General features: G+C 38.6%; 1 protein-coding gene across 11 annotated transcripts in view; it reads left to right on the top strand.

Annotated features, from left to right (window-relative positions):
• RAPGEF2 (Rap guanine nucleotide exchange factor 2) overlaps positions 1 to 21376 on the top strand; it is a 256054-nt gene that overhangs the window by 142356 nt on the left and 92322 nt on the right. Inside the window, exon 1 of one of the 11 annotated variants that reach the window (XM_043487399.1) lies at positions 18141 to 19285. The exons of 8 other annotated variants lie outside the window; for them this stretch is intronic. In XM_043487399.1, the coding sequence (XP_043343334.1) occupies positions 19226 to 19285 (60 nt within the window). In that variant the 5' untranslated portion in view covers positions 18141 to 19225. Of the gene's footprint in view, positions 1 to 18140; positions 19286 to 21376 lie in introns of those variants that run through there. 2 more of the 11 variants (XM_043487405.1, XM_043487406.1) reach the window with 2 other exon arrangements.

Below are 21376 nucleotides of genomic sequence, written 5' to 3'. Positions count from 1 at the left end.
AAACCCCATACATTCTGGTAGATACTATTTGCTGTGTGCATGCCTTATATTTTACATTTACTTCAAAGTCTCTTTTAAAGAGACGTGTCCAGAGTACCCTTTGTTTTTCATGCTTATTTTCAGCCGGTTTACTCACCCCTCCTCACCTGGATCATGTTGCATTTTAAAACCCTGCAGAAAGCTCCCTGTGGAAAGGTCTCTGAACAATAGTGGACATAATAGCAGTGTGCCATATGCACTGCATTCCTGGCAAAATGCAGCTTGTGAAAGCTGCTGCGGTGGTCTCAGACTCCTTGCTTTGGGGGGACCGTTTCTCTTTCTTGCAGTTATAATCAGGTATTTATGTTGATTTAATTTATACAGATTGAGAAATTACCCTATCGAGTCTGTTTAGAAATCAAAATGTAAATCAGGAAATGGTGTAAAACATGAAATGATTTATCTCGCGCTATTAACAGCAGGCATTGCAAATTGATGCAAGGTGGTTGAGAATAGTGTGCAGCATGCTGTTTACACAAGTTTCAGCTTCTGTTAGAGGATGTCTATTTTTATATATGACATCATCGCTGCTGCAGAACTCCCGTGGCCACTGGGATTTACTGTTCTTTCATTCCATTCTGAAAGAAAGCTTGTATTGATGTCATAATTGGACCCATCTTTTGGTTGCACTTGGAAATTGAAAGTAATAAGGGTGTTGTGTAGCAAGTCATGCAATATTTCAAGCAATTTATTTGTCAGAAAAATCACTGCCACTTTGTCCTGCCTCAAATTGTGAACACTGATGGCTCTCTGTGCCTGTTCATGTTTTAAATATACTTGGCTAAAATTTAACTTTTAGTTTCAACAGCAAAGGTCCTTTCATCTTCAGCCATTTCATCTCATATGTGATTTTTTTTCTTTTCTTTCCTGTTTTTATTTATTTAATTTTTTGTCATGAGATTTTGCAATGTTACATGCTGATTTTGAAAAATCTTTTTTCTTTGGAAAAATCTACTGTGATATTCAGACCTATTTCCTACCAGTGCTGAATTAACCTTTCCTACCAGTACTGAATGGATTGAGTTATCCATTCTAAGTTGTCTGTTCTCACTATTTGCAATATTGGGGTACTAGAAATGTTCTCTTTTGATTTTGAATCCTGTGTTAAAACACCATTGACTTGAAATACCTTTATGTTAGTTAGAAGGTATTGTTGACTGACCTCTGGGAGAAACTCTAGCATGTGATTCAGTGTATGGGTATTAGGTTGACATTACTTGTGAAAAGAAAATATTAATGATTCATATTAAAATAGTTTTTGAATACCTACTAGATTTTGTACATTTTTATGTATATAAATTTTCCTCCTTAGATTCTCAAAAAATTTGTCATTATTCATATCTCAGTAGGAAACTTTTTTCCCTTTCTTTTAAGAAAACTAGGAACAAAGTTACTGTTTAAAAAAATATTACAGCTTTATTGAGTTACAATTCATATGCCACAGTTCAGTTCAGTTCAGTTCAGTCGCTCAGTCGTGTCCGACTCTTTTGCGACCCCGTGAAGCGCAGCACGCCAGGCCTCCTTGTCCATCACCAACTCCCAGAGTCTACCCAAACCCATGTCCATCAAGTCAGTGATGCCATCCAGCCATCTCATCCTCTGTCATCCCCTTCTCCTCTGTCCCCAGTCCTTCCCAGCATTAGGGTCTTTCCCAATGAGTCAACTCTTTGCATGAGGTGGCCAAAGTTCACCTATTTAACTTTTTTTTTCTTGTTTTATAAAAAATATGTAACACTAAATGTACCATCTTAACCATTTTTAAGTGTACAATTCAGTGGTGTTAAGAGTATCAATAGTAAGGACTGACGTGAGCATACCCAGTTAACAAATATACCTTTCAGCCTTGGTGATTGTTTAAATTACATGTAGGCTGAAAAACAACTTTAAGATATTTTGGGAAAAAATAATTATAGAATCTATTGGGGAAAAAAAGCCTTACTGAACAATTGTTTGTATTAGAGCAATTTCTTATGGACTTAGTATGGAGTCAGTAGCCTTTATTTTTCCTGTGTCTTCCTTTGTCTCTCTCAAGTGTAATATTGGTGGTGGTTGGATGTGAGATGGGGTTTAGAACTGCTAGCCTAGAGGAGAAATGACCTGACCTCAGAGTAGCCTGGATCTGAAAAATGAATTGCTAATTGCAGTAAACAATGGGATAATTCTGAAGGGAAAAATTTGAAGATGAGAAAGAATTTGGGCTGTCTTGACTCTTATTCAGATATCTGTGAAGATGGTAGTGTTAATTGGTCACCTGTGGTTTTGGTACAGTCCAGAAGGCATTTAGGAGTGTCAGAAGATAGGTTAAAATCTTAAAATAAGTTCATTTGTGTAGTTCTATCTTCTATCCATTTCTTTATACAAAATTTTAAACTGAATCTTCAAAAACATGTTTGAATTATCAGGAATTTCAGAGTACTCAGAAATGTTATTAGGAAAAAGATCATGTTGCCATTTGTTAATTCTGGAATAAGCACATCCCAATTCTCTAATGCAGAGAATACTTGGGTCTCAGTGATATTCTTGGTGATTGAAATTGATGCCCTTGACAATAATGGGCATTCTTTTTTTTTTTTCCCAAGGATGAATTTTTTCTTTATTGATGTATAGTTGATGTACAATATTACATATTACAGGTATACCATGTAGTGATTCACAGGTTTTAAAGGTTATACTCCATTTATACTTACTATAAAATATTGTTTTTCAAATATTAGCCCATCTCTGAGTTCCTAGGGTAAAAGCCACTTGATTACGACACATTATCCTTTCAGCGTGAGTTTAACTTTCTCAAATTTTGTTTAAATTTTTTGCATCTATGTTTATAGTTTTTTTTTTTTTTAATTAAACATTTTGTGTTGGAGTATAGCTAATTAGCATTGTTGTGATAGTTTCAGGTGAACAACTCAGTCAAAAATGTACGTGTCTAGACTCTATTCTTCCCCAATCTGCCCTCCCATCCAGGCTGAATAATGGACATTCTTAACAAGTACTTCAGTCTTTCTATTGCTCCTTGGTGCAAAAGTTTGCCTAACTTTTAGGACTTACTTTAGTTTCATGGGGAGAGTATGGGCAGCTAGTGTTCCTGCAAGTGGGTTGAGTGTTTAGAAAGTTCAGCTGAGGTAGGATCTTACTGGGTTTTGTCTTCAAGGAATGTAAGGACAGCTGACAACTGGATTAAAAAAAAAAAAGAACTAAGAGGCTGATTATTTTCTGGTTCATCTCTCAGAGCAGCAGTTGTCAAACTTTTCCATCTGAGGACTCCTTTACACTCTTCAAACTTTCTGAGGGCTCCATCAGCTTTTGTTTATAAGAATTATCTATATCATTTCTTGGCATGTTAGAAATTGAAACTGAGAAACTTTAAAAGTATGTATTTGTTGGCTAGTTAAACACAATAAACCCATTTTAAGGTTTTTTTAAGTGAAAGATGACTGTACTTTACAAAACTTCTGTTTTGTAAGGAGAGTGTTGGTGTTTCATAGTTTTGTGAATCTGTTTAATGTCTGGCCCAATGGAAGACATCTGGATTCTCATACCTGCTTCTGTTTTCAGCCTGTTGTGATGTGTTCTTTGGGTTAAAGTGTATAAAGTATGGACAGGGAGGAAAATTTAACAGCTTCTTCAAGTAATTTTACTGTTACACTCCATCAAAACTTGACAAGTGATAGTTCCTCAAAGGTTCCATTGCCATGAGGACTATAACACCCTGTCAGTAAACTTTTAAAACTCATTGTCCTTCCTGACACATGGAATAGGTCTTTCTACTCATGTGTGATTTTATAATATCACGCATTGGTCATTAAATTTAGGTCTTCTGAATTTTGGAATGTTATACAGTATTAAAAAAAAAAACATGTTTGTTAATATCATTACCAGTCTCATTTTAAAAGGCCTTAATTATTGGGAAGCTGTAAAGCTTATGGTATTGGATATGTTTTCCCAACATCTAATTTTTACTTGAAAGCTAAAATTCTATCCTTGGCAAAGTGCTATAAGCCATTTTCCTCAAGGTGACAAGCTCAGTTTGTGCAAGAAAATATTTTACAAGAAAATATGGGCCAAATACCCAATTTTGAGTAACCCCAGCTTGTCCATTTTGTCTTCTTTCACATAAAATTAGTTTTCATGGAAAACCAAGTACAGGGCCCTTCTGAGAGCAGTGCCCTTAGACTGTACACCTACGAGGCTGCCTGTCCTCATTTCCTGTGAAATTTTCCCCCTTACCTCTTTTTCCTTCTTCCTTAATCACCTTATAGATTCTAGGAGAAAATGGAAAGGTCCCAAGCTAAGGTGGAATGGAATCAGAAGAATTTTTAAATGTTTCACATTAAATAATTGTTTTAAATATATTAATTGTAGTGGGTGGTTGCCAACAATCCATTTTGTAGTTACTGTGTGAAAGTGAAAGTGTTAACCACTCAATCGCATCTGACTCTTGTGACCCTATGGACTGTAGCCCTCCAGGCTCCTCTGTCTTGCCTGGATTTTCCAGGCAAGAATACTAGAGTGGGTTGCCGTGCCCTCCTCCAGGGGATCTTCCTGACCCAGGGATTGAACCCCGGTCTCCCGCATTGCAGGCAGATTCTTTACCAGCTGAGCCACCAGGGAAACCCAGAAGTAATCTTTAAAGGTAGATATTTTTTACTTTATTTATTTAGCATTTTTCATTTAGAGCATTTTTCTCCTTAGGAATTTTATTTTGGGGTCTCCCCAGAAAGTCCTGTGACTCCTCTTCCCTATTAAGATAATTATGAGCCATTATGTGAAATTATAAAATATTTAAAATTTTAATGCAAACATTTGTGTGGTATGAAAGTATATCATAATGGTAGTGTCATTAGATCACCTTTAAAACTTGAATTTTTGGTCTTATGGTAATGTCAGTAAGACTAGTGTTTGGTGTCCCTAACCACCCCCATACCCTCAGAAAAAGATCATCATCAGGAGTGGTTTCAACACCCTCCTTTGGGTGATTAATACTTAATGTTCAGGATAATTTATTACAGATTGTTTCAGTTTGATAGTGCAAAATAAATAAACAGTACCTAGCAGTGTATTTAAAACTTCTCAAACTTTCTTACTGGTTTGCCAAAATTCTGTATTTATCCTCTAGTTTGAGTATTTCTTCTTTTTTTCTTTTCTTAGGGCTTCCTTTTTCTTTCTTGGTCTGAATCAGTATGCTATCTTCACTCTTTTCTACTTGCCCGTCTTATGTTAAGACACCTGCGGCTAGTTCCTCTGTCTTCACAATGTGAGGTTTGCTTCTCGTGGTTGTGCTCTAATTCAACGCAATTCAGTAATCATCTGCTCCAGCAGGGTGTCTGAAAGGGTAGCCCTGTCTTTGGGAAGGGGCTGGAAGTTTTCCCTGCTCCTGACTTTGAGATGGTGGGTTTGCCCTGGTAAGAGCTGGAGTGTCTGTCTACATGTGCATTCCTTATAGGGTCCATTGGTCACTGTAGATTCCTGCATCACTTCTTGCTTAGAGAAATTTCCCCTTTAGCTGACTGTCCCACTTTCTTCCTTATTGCATTTTTTTCCTTTATTGTAAATACCATGCTTTCTAGTAGTTTGTATAGTATTTTTTTTTGTATAGTATTTTTTAAGTTTATTTTTTATTTAAGTATAGTTGAATTTACAATGGTGTGTTAATTTCTGTTGTACAGCAAAGTGACTCAGTTATACATACACACACACATATATATATATACACATTCTTTTTCATATTCTTTTCCATTATGGTTTATCACAGGACATTGAATATTGTTCCCTGTGCTATACAGTAAGCCCTTTTTGTTTATCCATCCCGTGCATCAGGGGTCCCCAACCCCCCAGGCCATAGATCCTACCGGTGGCCTGTTAGGAGCCCAGCTGAATAGCAGGAGGTGACACAGTTGAACCAGTGACGCTTCACCTGTGTTTACAGCCGCTCCCCATTGCTCACATTACCATCTGAGCTCCGCCTTCTGTCAGATCAGCGGCAGCATTAGATTCTCATAGGATTATGAAGCCTAATGTGAACTGTGCATGCGAGGGATCTAGGCTGTGTGCTCCTTATGAAAATCTAATGTCTGAGGACCTGAGGTGGAGCTGAGGTGGTGATGCTAGCGCTGGGGAGTGGCTGCAAATACAGATGATCATTAGCAGAGAGATTGGACTACACAGAGACAGTTATAAATCAGTTGCTTGCAGGCTCACATCAAAACCCTATCAGTGAGTGGCAAGTGACAACTGTATAATTATTTCATTATATATTACAATCTAATAATAGTAGAAATAAAGTATAAGAAATGTAATGTGCTTGAATCATTCCAAAACTGCCCCACTCATCACCCCCTGATACCATCCCCCCTGCCCCTTACCGCCCCCGCCCCGTCCCCATCAGTCCATGGAAAAATTGTCTTTCATAAAACCACTCTCTGGTGCCAAAAAGATTGAGGACTACCACTGTATACATTAGTTTGCAGCTGCTAATCTCAAACTCCCAATCCTTCCCTCCCTCCCCCTTGGCAACCACGTCTATTCTCTATGTTTTGATTCTGTTTCTGTTTCATAGATGGATTCATTGGTGTCATATTTTAGATTCCACATAAAAGTGATACCATATGGTAATTGTCTTTGTCTGACTGACTTCACTTAGTATGATAATCTCTAGTTGCGTCCATGCTGCTGCAAATGGCATTATTTCATTCTTTTTTTTTAATAGCTGAATGTATAGTATTAATATTTTATTAGTTTTGGGTTTACTCTTTAAAAAGTCCACTGGATTGAATTGTGTGTTTTAAAATTTTGGCCCAACAGATTTTTTTGTTTGTTTTTTGCTTCACCTCCTTGAGAAAACATTGACTATAAAATAACACGCCATCAAGAAAAATAGGTTTTCTTATACATTGGCTCCAAGGCAGTCTTTTAGTAAGCATTTCGTATGACCCCCTGTACAGTTTTCTTGTGTCCACCACACTGTTTACTAATCAGGATGATTTCTGAGGGTCATTTCTTTCTGATTTCTTTTTGCCTGTCCTATCCCAGTTTGTTTTGGAGGTCAAGTGTAGAATGAATGAGTGAATGCTACTTATTCTGTCTAGTGTTTCATGATAAGATTTATGTTTATGTGTTAATACCATGAACTGCTACTGTATGGTACAATAAGGAGATATAATTGTCTGTGAATGTGATTCATCTGGCCAGTTGTGAGTAGTTCTAACAATTGCAGTTACCTGATATGTACAATTAAATATTACAATATTTTTCTTTAAAAATATCTGCATGGTAGTAATTGAAAATTTCAAAGTACAACTAAAATATGAATAGGTAAAGTACTCTGTGTTTTTAGTTTTTAAGGAGAGGAAGAAAGTAGATGTGTGGTTTTGGCTTTGTTTATTTATTCATTTATTTATGGAAAGGAAAATTGAATATTGTCATCTTAAGCTCCCCTGGTCATATCGGGAGGCTGGCTTCTTTTTCAAAGGGACATTTAAAGAATTTCTGTGGCACCTAAAATATTTTCTATGTTGAGACCATCTCTTCTATATTTAATTATTTTCCAGGCAAATTAACTTGGAAGCATTTCCTGTCTGGAATATATTTAATTACATCAGACAGGCAGTCACAGTTCTATTCCTGGTCATGAAGTCCATTGATGAATGCTGCCTTCTAGAAATACTGTTATTTTCTTGTAGAGTGAAGATTATTGAACCATTATGAAAACTTATACATATTGCTATTTATTTGAAAACAGATTTTAAAAAATGAAAATAGGTTTGTTAAAAATTAAATTTCCTGAAGAGTCAGCAGAGGCTTCAAAAGCAGAAACTATCTTGTATGCTATTGTATACCATTTGCACCACATAGATGCTGTTTAGTAGGTGCTCAGCAGTATTGTGGTTCTGTACTGAGGTCTTTGGGTCAAATTCCCAGAATTAGCATGAGTTAACATTACTAGGAAAGCCATCATAGATCCACCTTCATTGACAGTTCTATACAAGAATATATGCCATCTGTATAACATTAATTAATGGGTTGCCCAAACCTTGAGTGCCAGTGAATTTTTTGAATTTCTTGGAAGGAGTAAAGTTGACCCTTATTGAATACTTATGACATACACCAGTCGGCTGGGTGTTTTTTTCCTGATTACTTATTTAATTTTTGGTTGTACTGGGTCTTCGTTGCTGTGTGCAGGCTTTCTCTAGTTTGCAGAGTGGAGCTACTCTCCAGTTGCAGTGAGCGTGCTCCTCACTGTAGTGGCTTCTCCTGTTGGGCAGCACGGGTTCTAGGTACACGGGCTTTTATAAGTTGCAACACGAAAGCTCAGCTGTTGCGGTGTGCAGCTGTGGGGCATGAGGGCTTCAGCATTTGTGACTTGAATGCTCAGCACAGGCTCAGCAGTCGTGGTGCACAGGCTTAGCTGCTCCAAGGCATGTGGGATCTTCCTGGACCAGGAATTGAACCCATGCCCCCTGCGCTGCCCGCCAATGATAGGAGTCTATCATCTCTACCACCAGGGCAGTCCCATCGACTGGGTGTTTTTTTTCACATATTTTCTCAATCTTTCTGCAGTTTTGAAAGCTTGGTGATGGTGTCTCCACTGTTAGGAGATAACCATCCTAAGACCAGAGGTGTCAGGTAATGTGTTCAATGTTCATGGTCACACAGATAGAGTCGAACAAAGACATAGGTCTTTTCTGTCCCTGGTACATGAAATTCCTTATTTTTTAAAATGAATTTAGCACATATTGCTTTTATGTTACTTAAATTTTAAATTTGATCTAAAAGAAATATATCTCAAATAATTCAACCACCTTAGATGCCTACAGTTTAAGTACCTTTAAAAGAAATAGACTGGAGCATAGAATGTCCACTGTTGCTGAGGCTAAAGCTCCAATAGTTTGGCCACCTGATGCGAAGAGCCAACTCATTGGAAAAGACCTTGATGCTGGAAAAGATGGAAGGCAAAAGGAGAAGGGGGCGGTGGAGGATGAGATGGTTAAATGGTATCAGCGACTCAATGGACATGACTCGGAGCAAACTCAAGGAGATAGTGAAAGACAGAGGACCTTGCATGCTGCAGCCCATGGGGTTGCAGAGTTGGACATGATTGAACAGCAGCAACAAGAATATCCTCTGTTATAGGTGCTGGCTGATTCATCAGTCTTTTTTTGTTGCAATTAGGTGTTTTCCCTTTTTGAACCATACATCTCTCATTAGTAAAGCATAACATTCCCGGCCTCCCCTCCCCACCCACCCCCACCCCCCTGCTATTTAGCCTTTCTGCTGCTGCTGCTAAGTCGCTTCAGTCGTGTCCCACTCTGTGCGACCCCATAGAGGACAGCCCACCAGGCTCCTCCGTCCCTGGGATTCTCCAGGCAAGAACACTGGAGTGGGTTGCCATTTCCTTCCCCAATGCATGGAAGTGAAAAGTGAAAGTGAAGTCGCTCAGTCGAGTCTGACTCTTAGCGACCACATGGACTGCAGCCTACCAGGCTCCTCCGTCCATGGGATTCTCCAGGCGAGAGTACTGGAGTGGGTTGACATTGCCTTCTCCATTTAGCCTTTCTAGCTTCATTCTAATACAGAAATGGGTTTTCAGTAGCAACTACCATTTCATAACAAGGATGACTGAGTGATTAATTAGTGTATTTTAAAAGTTAGATCCCCTTAAGCCAAATCTTTCTTAAAAATCTTTTGTAAAAACTATGACTTTCTAATGAAGCAAAACAGTTCACAACTGTTTAAAAATAGTGATCCATTTTAGAGATTAAAACACTGCCACAAAATCACTTGTGTATGAGAAAATATTGTCAGTGTTTTGGTAGTATTTAGGAATATTGTGCCGTCTCTAAAACATTGTCTAGTTATATACAGCTTTTAATAATTCAAATTATTGCTACCATTAAGAGAAACACCTTTTACTTACGTTTTTCTAGGTTTGACAGCATTTAATTTGCAAATTAAGGGATGTTAACAAGAAAACCTTTAAACTACTGTCCAATTATCATTATAATTTTTTTTTTAAAGTAAGGACATTTTAATATTTCCCTCACAGCTGCCAAAGTAGGAGAACAAAGATCTCAGAATAAAGGGAAGTTGCCACCAGGAAATCTTATCCTATGATAGATCCATTTTCATTCAGATGGTCTTCTCTTTCTTATTACCCATCTCTATCTTATCACCCCCATCTTGCTACTAGCTAATGTTTGGGAACAGCCATGTTGGGTAAGATAACTTTAAGAACTTAAAAGGATTTTAGGAATCTGCCAGCAAACCACTTAATACAATTTATTTTTTCCTATGTAATCACTGATATTCATCCTCTGCTTTTATTATATTTTTATTAATAATTACACTTAGCACTGATATTTGTGAGATTCCATACATAACATCTGTCAAAATTGCACACTACTGCTTGGTACAAAGAAAGAGTTTTGTAAATCATACCAGTTATTGTTTATTGTAGGAAAAGCCTTATTATTCAGAAATTTTCCTCATGCTTAGCTGAAATCTGCCTCTCTATAATCTTAGTTTAGGCTTCTTGAAGGTTCTAGATATCTCTTAAAGCAGGACAAATAAATATTCCTATTCTGTTTTCCTGTAACTGTGCTTCATAATTTAAGGACACCCTGCTTTGTCCAGCCTCTCATTCCTAACTTCTTGTAACTTCTCCAGCACCTTGGCATCTGGATTTTCTGCTGTTCGAATGTGATAAGTTATTCATCTCTCCTAAGTCCTGATGTCTAATGGGTTGCTATCAGTTACATGAAGTTGTGCAACTTCATCTTCTCCTGTGCTAGCTGCAGCAGACCTTCCTGTGTCCCCACCCTGAGCCTTATATGTCTGATAATGTAACCTGAGATTATATTAGGGTTTCCAGACATTGTGGAGCTCACTTTTGCAGATAACCCTTGCCACCTCCTACCCTGCCATGAATTGTTCCTCTAGCCTGATCTTCCCTATCTTATCTTATTTAATACTTGTATGAATGACATTTGGATGGTATACATTGTAAGCTATTGAATTTGGACTTACTGGTTTTCATCTACTCTTTTCACCTGTCAAGTTAATTAAAACACCTAACTTTGTCATTTAGCAAGTTGGACATATTTTTTGAATGTACAACTATCCTGTGTCTATGTCCTCGTTTTATAACTGGTTTAATACTGGGTTGCCCCTAAAGTTCATTCATTTGAGGAATACATTGTTCAGTACAGTTCGTGGTAAAAATGGAAAACATGTCTTTTAGTTTTTACTTAAAACTGAACAAACTTTTTGTTTTTCAGTCAGTAAGTTGTGTCCAACTCTTTGTGACCCCATGAACAGCATGAGTGAACTTCTCGGTCAATCCAATAACATTTCACAGATTACTTTTGAAAAAGTTTAAGTGAAATCATGCATTCATTCTTCATTTAAACAATTACTATGTGTTAAGTAGTATAAATAAAACATAATTTATCATTAACATATCAGACAAATAAAATGCTGTATGGTCCTGCCTTCAACTAATTTACATTCCAGTTTGTGGTCAATATTTCTCCTTTTGTTGAATAGAAATAGATAGTTAGCAATGTATTGTGCTCATGCAAACATACTAATCATAATGGAATAGGTTACATGTCAAATTACTAATAAAGATAATAGTTGCCGTTTATATTTGGAGTAGTGTTGCTCTATGAAATACTGCAGTCAGGAGCCCACTTTGAAGCCTTGTCTTTAGAAAAAGCAGTGAGGTGATTACAGTTACAAGGATTCTGCCTTTGAACTTGAGCAATTTGAGATGAAGTCTGGTCTTTTCTTAAAACAGGTTCTAGGAATGAGGTAAGCTTTATGAAATCAGCTGTTGAAGTCTGTTCATTTTTCAAATAAGTGCATTTTGAAAAGCCCCATTCTGTGTGTTGGAATTTCTAACTCGCTTACAGACTTCTTTATTTTTTTTTTGTTTTTCTGCATGTCTCCATTTCATGCCAATTTTTTTTTAGGCCATGCTGTGCAGCTTGCAGCATCTTGGTTCCCTGACCAGGGATTGAACCCCTGCAGTGGCAGTGAAGGCACTGAGCCCTAAACATTTGACTGGCAGGGAACTCTCCATTTCATGCCATCTTTTAATCTTTCTCTTCTATCATGATCCATGTACAGGTCGGTTAATTAGTTATTACAGGTTGGTTAATTAGTTTTTCAATTGTGAGTCAGATTCAGCATATGTAGTTTGTTGTCAGACCCCCTTTTGTGAAAGAAAGACATTGCCTAAAGATTTCTTTGAATATATCTTGTAAGTATATCTGGCTTGAGATTATATCTTTTTTGGACTCACAATTAGATCTTTCTGATAATAAGTGTTAAGTCAAGTAATGGTTCCAAGTATTTCTAAAGCCTGCGTTAAACTAAACTCAGATATTTACTCAACAGTTATTATGTCAGGCATAGTGTCGGTATCTCTTATTTTATTTCATAAATTGTTTTAAACAAAGAACCTGAGGTTCCTTTTTATTGGTCAAAGTAGAAAAAATAAAAAAACTATAGCCCAGATTTCCTCTGTGAGGAGGATGTGTGTGTGGGACCTGTCTGAGTTTACCCAGAGGTGAACTAGATTATGTGAAATGTAGAATTGAGTTAACGATGTGAAGAATTTGTCAGATTATCAACATTTCTTTCTTTTTTTTTTCAAGAAAGAAATCGTAATACTAATGGGATATATTGGGTTTAGGAAAAGAGAAGTGAAACTTTGACCATACCTAGCACAGTTTTGCATTGGCTTGGTGCTTATGGATTTGATGTGGTCATATAGAAAATAGCATTTTAAAATGTCATTTCTTTGATGAACAATAAAACATTAGGATTTATGTTTATAAAATTTTATGTTTCCAGTATCGAAGAATAAATTCTTCCTTCCTTTCCAACAGATTTTCTCCAACCTCTATAGTTTTTCCTCTGAGGAACAGAGAAGAGAGAAAAAAATGAATGTAGTATAGTGGATAAGTAAAATAAATGATATTAGAAAAGTAGTTTCTATTTTCTGTTCTTCCAAACTACTAACTGTGTAATCTTATACACAATGATATTAGAAACGTCGTTTCTATTTTATTTTTTTCCAAACTACTAACTGTGTAATCTTATACACTTTAGTTTTCTGTGAAAGATGAATACATTATTTTATTGCTTCCCTTGGGTTTTGACCAAGCTTAGTTAAATGTTTGTAAAGCACTTGGAGATCTATGGATAAGCACTGTAGGTATTATAAATAAATAAACGCATATTAATCCTAAATGTGGTTAATAATTACTGAGAAGAGCAGACCATTTTTCTCAACTTCATAGTAATTAAAAGGGAATACTTTAGGTAGAAAAAAGTATAAGTGAATATGATGGTTTTAAATTTAGCATGGAGATTTACAGTAAGTGATTTCTTGATGTGTATGTAATCTCTATCTTTTGGGTCATTGTTACTGATGTGGCTCAGTGGTAAAGAATCTGCCTGCCAGTACAAGAAACACAGGAGACATGGGTTCAATGCTGGGTCAGGAAGAGCCCCTGGAGAAGGAAATGGCAACCCACTCCACTATTCTCGCCTGGAAAATTCTATGGACAGAGGAGCTTGGCAGGCTACAGTTCATGGAGTCACAAAGAGTCCGACACGACTAAGCATGCGTGCACACAGACGTTCTCAACACAGGCAGAAAGTTGTTACGTGGTCCTTTTGCAGTAGCTGAATCTATTGAGTGCTGTTTGCTAAACCTTGATGGTTAAGAAATAGGATAAGCATAACTAAATTCAGCCTAAGTGTGATTTTTTTCTTATTTGGGTAAAATCTGTACTACTGGGTTCTCTTAAATCTTCATATTTTATGTTTGGCATATCATAACCTGGTGTAGTTAAACTTCTGTGTACAAGGTAGTATGGGTAGTAGGATTTCAGTGCTGCCCTCATGTGTTTTTTAAAGTGTGGAGGTTGTAGGCGTGGAGCCAGCTTGGGAGAGAAATCACAGCAGTCTTAGCACAAAAAAGTATCCAGTGCCTGAGGATGTGTGATTCTGACTTCATCTACCCGGGTCCCTGATGAGTTTAATTTCCTCCTTAAGAGAAGTGACAGGTTTTCCGCCAAGATGAGCAATGTGAAACTTTGTTCCTAAGGTTGGCTGCCATCAGCATGGCGGTTATGTGACTTAATCTTGGAGAGGGTCTTCTGTCATCTGGACCTGTGGGACATGGGCTAGATGGTGAACGTCGTGTGACTTGATCATTTAGTTCTGGAGTTGCCATTGACTTTCTGTGTGTGTGTGTGTGTGTGTGTAGTAGTAGTAGTGGTACTAATAGTAGTAGTAAAATACATATAACATTTAAATTGATTATTTTAACCATTTTTAAGTGTACAGTTAAGTAGCATTAAGTACATTCACCTTGCTATGCAACCATAATCATCCATTTATAGTACGTTTTCCTCTTGCCAAACTGAAACTCTGCACCCATTAAACACAACTCCTCATTTCTCCCTTCTCCCAGCCCCTCACAACAACCATTCTCCTTTCTGTCTATGACGTTGATTATTCTGGGTACTTCGTATAAGTGGAATCATACAGTGTTTGTTTTTATGTGACTAAATTATTTGCTTAGCATAGTATCTTCAAGGTTTATCCTTGCTGTAGCTTGTGAAGAATCTTGGTCTTTTTAAGACCGAATATCCCATCATATGTATAAATTATGCCATACTTTATATATGCATTCATTCATAGGTGGATACTTGGTTTGCTTCTAGCTTTTACTTTTTTTCTTTCAAGGTTTTATTTTTTTAGAGCAGTTTTAGGTTTACAGAAAAATTGAGAAAAAGGTAGAGATTTCACAGATATCTCTGCCTCCATGGATCATAGTCTTACTCACCAGAATGGTACATCCTTTTTTAAAACCAAGGATGAGCCTACCATATTCATGCAAAGTCCTTAGCTTACCTTAGGGTTTAATCCTGATGTTGTGCAGATGGGTTAGGACAAATGTATAATAAGACATGTGTCCATCATTTTAATATCATACAGAGTATTTTCCCTGTCCTAAAAGTCTCCTCTCTGTCCTAAAAGTCTTCTGTGCAGCACCTCTTCATTCTACCTGCACCTCATCACTCCCACCTGCAACCCCTAATCTTTTACTGTCTCTATAGTTTTGCCTTTTCCAGAATGTCATATAGTTGGAATCATACAGTGCGTACTCTTTTGAGATTGGCGACTTTCACTTAGTAATATGCACTTAATGTTTCTTTATGTCATTTCATGGCTTCATAGCTGGTTGCTTTTTCTTGTTGAATCATATTTCGTTATCTTGACATACTACAGTTTATACATTCATCTACTAAAGGGCATCTTGGTGTGGTTTCCAAGTTTTGGCACTTATGAATAAAATAGCTTAAATATCTGTGTGCAGGTTTCCATGTGGACATATGTTTTCCACTGCTTTGGGTATATATCAAGGAGTGGGTTGCTGGATCATCAGATAGAAGCACGTTTAGTTTTGTTAGAAACCACACTGCCTTCCAAAGTGGCGTACCATTTTGCCTTCCTATCGACAGTGATTGAGAGTTCCTGCTGCTCCGTCTCCTCACCAGCGGAGGTGCTGTTATCAGTGCTCTGGATTTTGCTCATCCTGATAGGTGTGTCCTAGTATCTCATGGTTGTTTTGATTTGCATTTCCCTGATGATATAAGATGTGGATCATCTTTTCATGTCCTTAGTGCCATATGTACATCTTCTTGATGAGGTTTCTATTAAGGTCTTTGGCCCATTTTTAAATCAAGTTTTATGTTACTGTTGAGTTTTAAGAGTCCTTTGTACATTTTGGACAAGTTCTTTATCAGATGTCTTTTGCAAATACTTTTTTCCCAGTCTGTAGCTTGCCTTCTAGTTCTCTTAATATTGTCTTTTAAAGAGCCAAAGTTTTTAATTTTAGTGAAGTCCAGCTTATCTGTTATTTCTTTCATGGATCATGTCTTTGGTGTTGTGTCTAAAAAGGCAGTAGTGTACTCAGGGTCATTTATTCCTGTCTTGTAGGAGTTTTATAGTTTTGCGTTTTACATTTAGGTCTGTATTCCATTTTGAGTTAATTTTTGTAGATAGTGTAAGGCCTGTTTCTAGATTATTATTATTATTATTTTACGTGTGGATGTCCATTTGTTCCAGCACCATTTGTTGAAGAGACTGTCTTTGGTCTCTTGCATTGCTTTTTCTCCTTTGTCAGATATCAGCGCTGACTACTTTTAAGTAGTTTATTTGTCTGTTATAGAAAGATCCTTGGCATTTTGATAGAGAATGGTTTACAGGATCAAATATGCTCTTGTCAGTGTCCATTCTTAGTCCCTGAGGATTTCATTCATTCAGAAACCATGTAGCATGCTGTGCACTGCAATACCAGGGACACACAGGCAAGCATGATGCCAGTCCTCATAGACAGGGGTGTGTAGCAGGGTAAGCGCATAGTAACTGCTCAAATATAAGTGTAGAGTCACAGCATGGCAAGGACATGACCCACAATATGACGGTAAACTTGAGGGTGTTTCACCAGGGTGTTGTGAGGGGTGCAGTAGGAGTCGGTCTGGAGAGAGGGTTAAGGTGAGTTGAAAGCAGAGGAAATAGGGTGCAAAAAGGTCCTCTTCTTCTTCAAGGAAGCAGTGGGAAGCCATGGCTTTTCTTGATGTGGAAAAGGGGGCTCAGTGGATTCGGGTGAAATGACCAGATTTTAGTTTTAAAAATATCTCAGATGTCATTTGTTAAACGGGTGGCACGGATGAAGTTAGAACTGCACCCAGAGAGCTTCCTAAGGAGACTTCTGCAGTTTTCCAGGCAAAAAAAAAATCATGACTGGAGTGTGATGATAGTGACGGAGAGGAAGAGAAATCTGTTTTAGAGAGAACATCATTACTGGGATGTCGTGATGATTGGATGTGGAGAGGGTGTGAAGGGTGACTTGCTGATGTCTCAGTCGTATCTCAGGACCATGGTGGTCCTTCATCGAGAGGACAGTGGGATGAGGGATGATGGAACCAAAGCAGGTGATTCCTCGAGAGGTCAGGTTGTGAAGTGGGGAAGCCATCAGACAGCAGTAGCCTGGTAACCTCAGGAGAATGCAGGATATCAGCAGGGTTTCTAGGCTTGGTTTTGCTTTTGAGATGGGAGAGACCTGACTGGTTCAAAAGTCAGTGTGGAGAACCTCTAGTGGTGAGAGAGAGGTTGAGTATATGTGGGAGAAAAGGTGTAATGGGTAATATAAGAAGTCTGTGAATAGGGCGTGTCTGGGGGAGAGGGAGCCAAAATAGAGATGTGGGGGGCCTGGCTGCCTTCACGTGTGAGGGGAGGAAAGAAGATAAGCGCTGTGGGTGTGGCTTGGTAGGGAGAGAAGGAAATAGGAGTCAGCAGGCATGAGCAGCTCCAAAGTCAACTGTTCCAGTGGCTAGATGTTCCGTATTTATTTTCTATTATGTACTCCATTTATGGATAGAGATGACCGTGAGAAACGGGCCAGGGCTTCCAGATTAAAATGTCCACTATAATGCTCTCTTTTCATATAACCTACTTACCTGGGTGGAGTTCAGAGTCTGTGGCAGAATAATACAACCTTATTAAATCTCAAGTTTCTGCCTCTAAGTTTTTTTTTTTATAATCCTGGGCAGGTTTATTTTGATATTATTTGCAAGTTGCTATGTGTGTGTGTATGCGTGCGCGCATGTGTATGGGTGTTTGTGAAAAATCACATCTTCTAAATTTATACAGAGCTTGCATTTTGTGAATTTTTGGTGGTTTCCTATAGCACAGCGATATTTGAGGGTGGGGAAAGTGGTCACATCCATTCTTGTTTCTTCACCTTGGTGAAAAAAATCATATTTTAGTTCAAAGCTGTTCAAGTAAGTCCTTGCTCTGCCTTCCCACCCTGTCTTCAGTGATATTATTTGGAGTCAGCAATCAATGGATTCCACCCCTCTGAGACTTGCTTAACCTACAGCTGCTGATACAACACAGGCAAGAGCACGTTACTTTATCTGAATTGTCCATCGCTACCTTAATGAGTGAAATGGTTAAGGAGAGGAGGGGGCGAGCCTTAAGGAACGTGTGTACCGTTTGAGCTGAATATTTCAGTGTATATAGGGGAGGGAGGGCGAGAGAGAAATCCACTTACATCACTAGAACTGCATTGACTGTGAGCCTTGCAGGTTAAGAGACAGACTCCAGTGTCTTGCTTTCTGCAGGAAGCAGCAATGCCGCCTGTTTCCTAAGAGGAATTTTTTATTTAGAAAAGGAAGCTTTCTCTCTACCCAGGAAATGGCTTTCCTTGTGCGTTGCTATGCCAACTGCCTGCAGCCATGGTCCTCCAAAGTAAGCACAATAATGTAATTATATTGGTGTATTGCATTCAGACTCCTGCTTCTTGAGACTGTGTGTGTGTGTGCATGTGCCGTGTTTCTGTTAGTGACTCTGGCTGGCAGTCGTGGTTGTGTTGAGTGTGAGGGACAGACATCATTAGATCAAATGTCCATCAGTGTCATGCCGCTGAGATTAATTGTGCAAACTTGGTTAGTGGAGTGGGACAGAGATCACTGGTCACTGCTCTGTCAGCATCACTGGCAGCCAGGGAGGAGGTCCCGATTCACACGCTCTGCCCTGGTTCTTTCTTTCTTCCTCTTCTTTTTTCCATGGTCGGAGGGGTCCGTACGTGTGATTGCAAATGAGACAAGAGTATTAACAATGCTTGGCTGAATGCTGGAGCCTGGTTCCTCCACCACCCTAATATCATTCTGTAGGAAGCCTTTTGGAGGAGAGTCTGTGTGCAGTCAGCCATTTTAGCTTTTTTTTTTTTTTTTTTCTTTCCTCCTTTTCTTTTGCCTCTTGTTCTTCAGTCTCAGAAGTGATCTTGCTCTCAGGGAAGACTGAAAGCTGGATAAGGTTTCCCGGGTCTCGCCATAGCTTGAGATGGTTAGAGTTTCTGTGTTGTAAAAATGGAGACCGGCAGGGTCGGGCAGATCCCTTTTCTGGTCCGCAAGTGTGAGGGTTTTCAGCTCACCGGTAGTGAGACTTGAGGCTGCAGCTGACTCTCCTCCTCCTCCTTTTTTTTTTTTTTTTTCTTGCTTTCTGTTTCTTTTTTCTTTTAATTCATTGCTGTCAAGGGTGACTTGCCGTCCATGAGAAACTGTTACATGATGTGTAAATTCAGCCCAGCATATGTTTCTTCATTATGAAACCACTAGCAATCCCAGCTAACCATGGAGTTATGGGCCAGCAGGAGAAACATTCAGTAAGTACCTCAAATGCTGCTTGTGCTTCCATTGCACGTCATAGAGAACGGCTTTAAAATGGGGATGATCGCTGCTTCTCTTCAGGGGAGGCAGGGTTTTTAGAGGGTATGACATTCTGCTTGGAGGAGGGAGGGTAAGTTACAGCTGACTTGTTCTTCCAATTTTATTGTGATTAAAAAAAAATTTTTTTTAAAGGCAAGACCAGTAATCCACTTAAAGCAAGATCACAAACATTGGTAGATATTGGACGGCTGCTTTTTTATAATCAGAAATTAAAGCTTGACAATTCAGCTTTAACTTAATACTTGAATAGTTTCTTAAAAATATTTGTATAGTTGAATTTCATGAGAGATCACAAAAAGGTTATTGGGAACAGGCGTCTGTAATACGGAATTCACATGTAGGCTTGGGGGAGGGAGGAGAGCTTTGGCTATTGATTTGGTAATAAAACGATCAGTGAGACTCATCTGACTTCTTAATGTGTATTAACAGGTGATGAGAACACAGGGTTTTTTTTTTTAATGCCACGAGTGTTGCTTCTTTATAATTGATCCCATGAGTCAGCCCTGCATTTGTCATGCTGAAATCCCACAGGCAGCTACTGCTGTTTGTGAGAAATACTTTTCTCTGGTTAATCCCAAGTCCCAGCCTCCTGCTCCAGGAATGCAAGTTCTCACTTTGCTGCCTTCATATCACCATGTTGGAAGTTTGCTGCCATCACACTGATTCATATGTGTGTAAATATATGTGTATTTAACTGTCCCGGATGAAAATGCATATATTTAGGCAGCTTATATAGTCATTAGTCTAAATATTTTAAAAACATCTATTCTTATATCCTGGCATCTGGCAAGTATTCTGCTAGGGTATAGGAATTATCTTTTATGTATACTAAAATGGTTGAGATGTTAAACTTTGAAAATGGAGATAAATTGCTGAGGCTTTGAAAATGTATAGACAGAAGACCATGAATTAGAATATTTAGATGCCTGGATTTGTGGGTCTAATTTGGTTTTGTTCACCATCTTGAACAACATTATTAACTAAATCTGAGAGGCTTTCTGGGATGCAGTGAGTGCAGTCCCAGGGTGGGAGCCACGGATGTTCCCGGGCTGCGGCCGTGTTGGAGGAGTGTTACGATGCAGGGCTCAGAGCCCAGCCCCTTCGTAATGAGATCCTTGTGGTACCTCACTAATTAAATCTCTTCGGATCAGATCCAAAAAAAGACCAGCCTTATACTTAATTTCACTAATAAGAAATGTTGTTATAGAGAAGTTCCACTCTGGTTAGATTTTATTAACAGGGCCTCTGACGTGAAGCTCCTCTGCGCTCGGGAGTTTTCCAGGGACCAGTAAGCACGTTCCTTAAACAGCACTTGAGGAACCTTAGAAGCAAAGTTCAAATCACAGGCTCCTTGTTTACCTTTTTCATTGGTTCTTTCTCAGAATGGAGAGATGGGGTTACTGAAATTTGTAATAACATAATTATTTTTTATTTTATTTTATTTTGTCTGTGCTGGGTCTTCACGGAGATGCGCGGTCTTCTGTAGCAGAGGCGCCTGGGCTCTCTAGTTGGCCTGTGGGCTTAGTTGCTCTGCAGCATATGGCATCTTAGTTCCCTGACCAGGGATCGAACCCGCCTTCCCTGCAATGGAAGGCAGATTCTTTACCACTGAACCATCAGGGAAGTCCCAATAATAATATGATTTTAGTGAGCAGAGAAAATTGTTAAACTATTTACTGGTGGGGAAGGAAAAAGTTATAACTACATTTGTGAATGTGGTATTACCTGTTCAACCATTCAAACAGTGCATAGAGGCCTGTTCTCAAAAGCATATTTGTTTCCTAACAAGCGCTTTATGTTTTACTAAATTCCAGGGTAATGCTTTTATAAAAGTAACCCTAGCCAGAAGATTTCTGTGAGTCAAGTGCTGTCTAGAAAACATGTAAGGGGTGTCTCCCATGACACTTTTGTGACAGATTGAAGTCCTGGAGTTCTCCGTCCAGAGCAGCCGCCAGGACGGGTTGTCAGGGTCTTGCTACCTGGTCCTCATCGGCCTCTGGTTATCTAGACTCTGCTGGTTAATGAGC

Source organism: Cervus canadensis, chromosome 1 (assembly GCF_019320065.1).
Source record: "Cervus canadensis isolate Bull #8, Minnesota chromosome 1, ASM1932006v1, whole genome shotgun sequence".
Classification (NCBI taxonomy): Eukaryota; Metazoa; Chordata; class Mammalia; order Artiodactyla; family Cervidae; genus Cervus; species Cervus canadensis.
The sequence above is the reverse complement of the archived record's forward strand: the minus strand, read 5'-3'. Positions and strand labels throughout refer to the sequence as shown.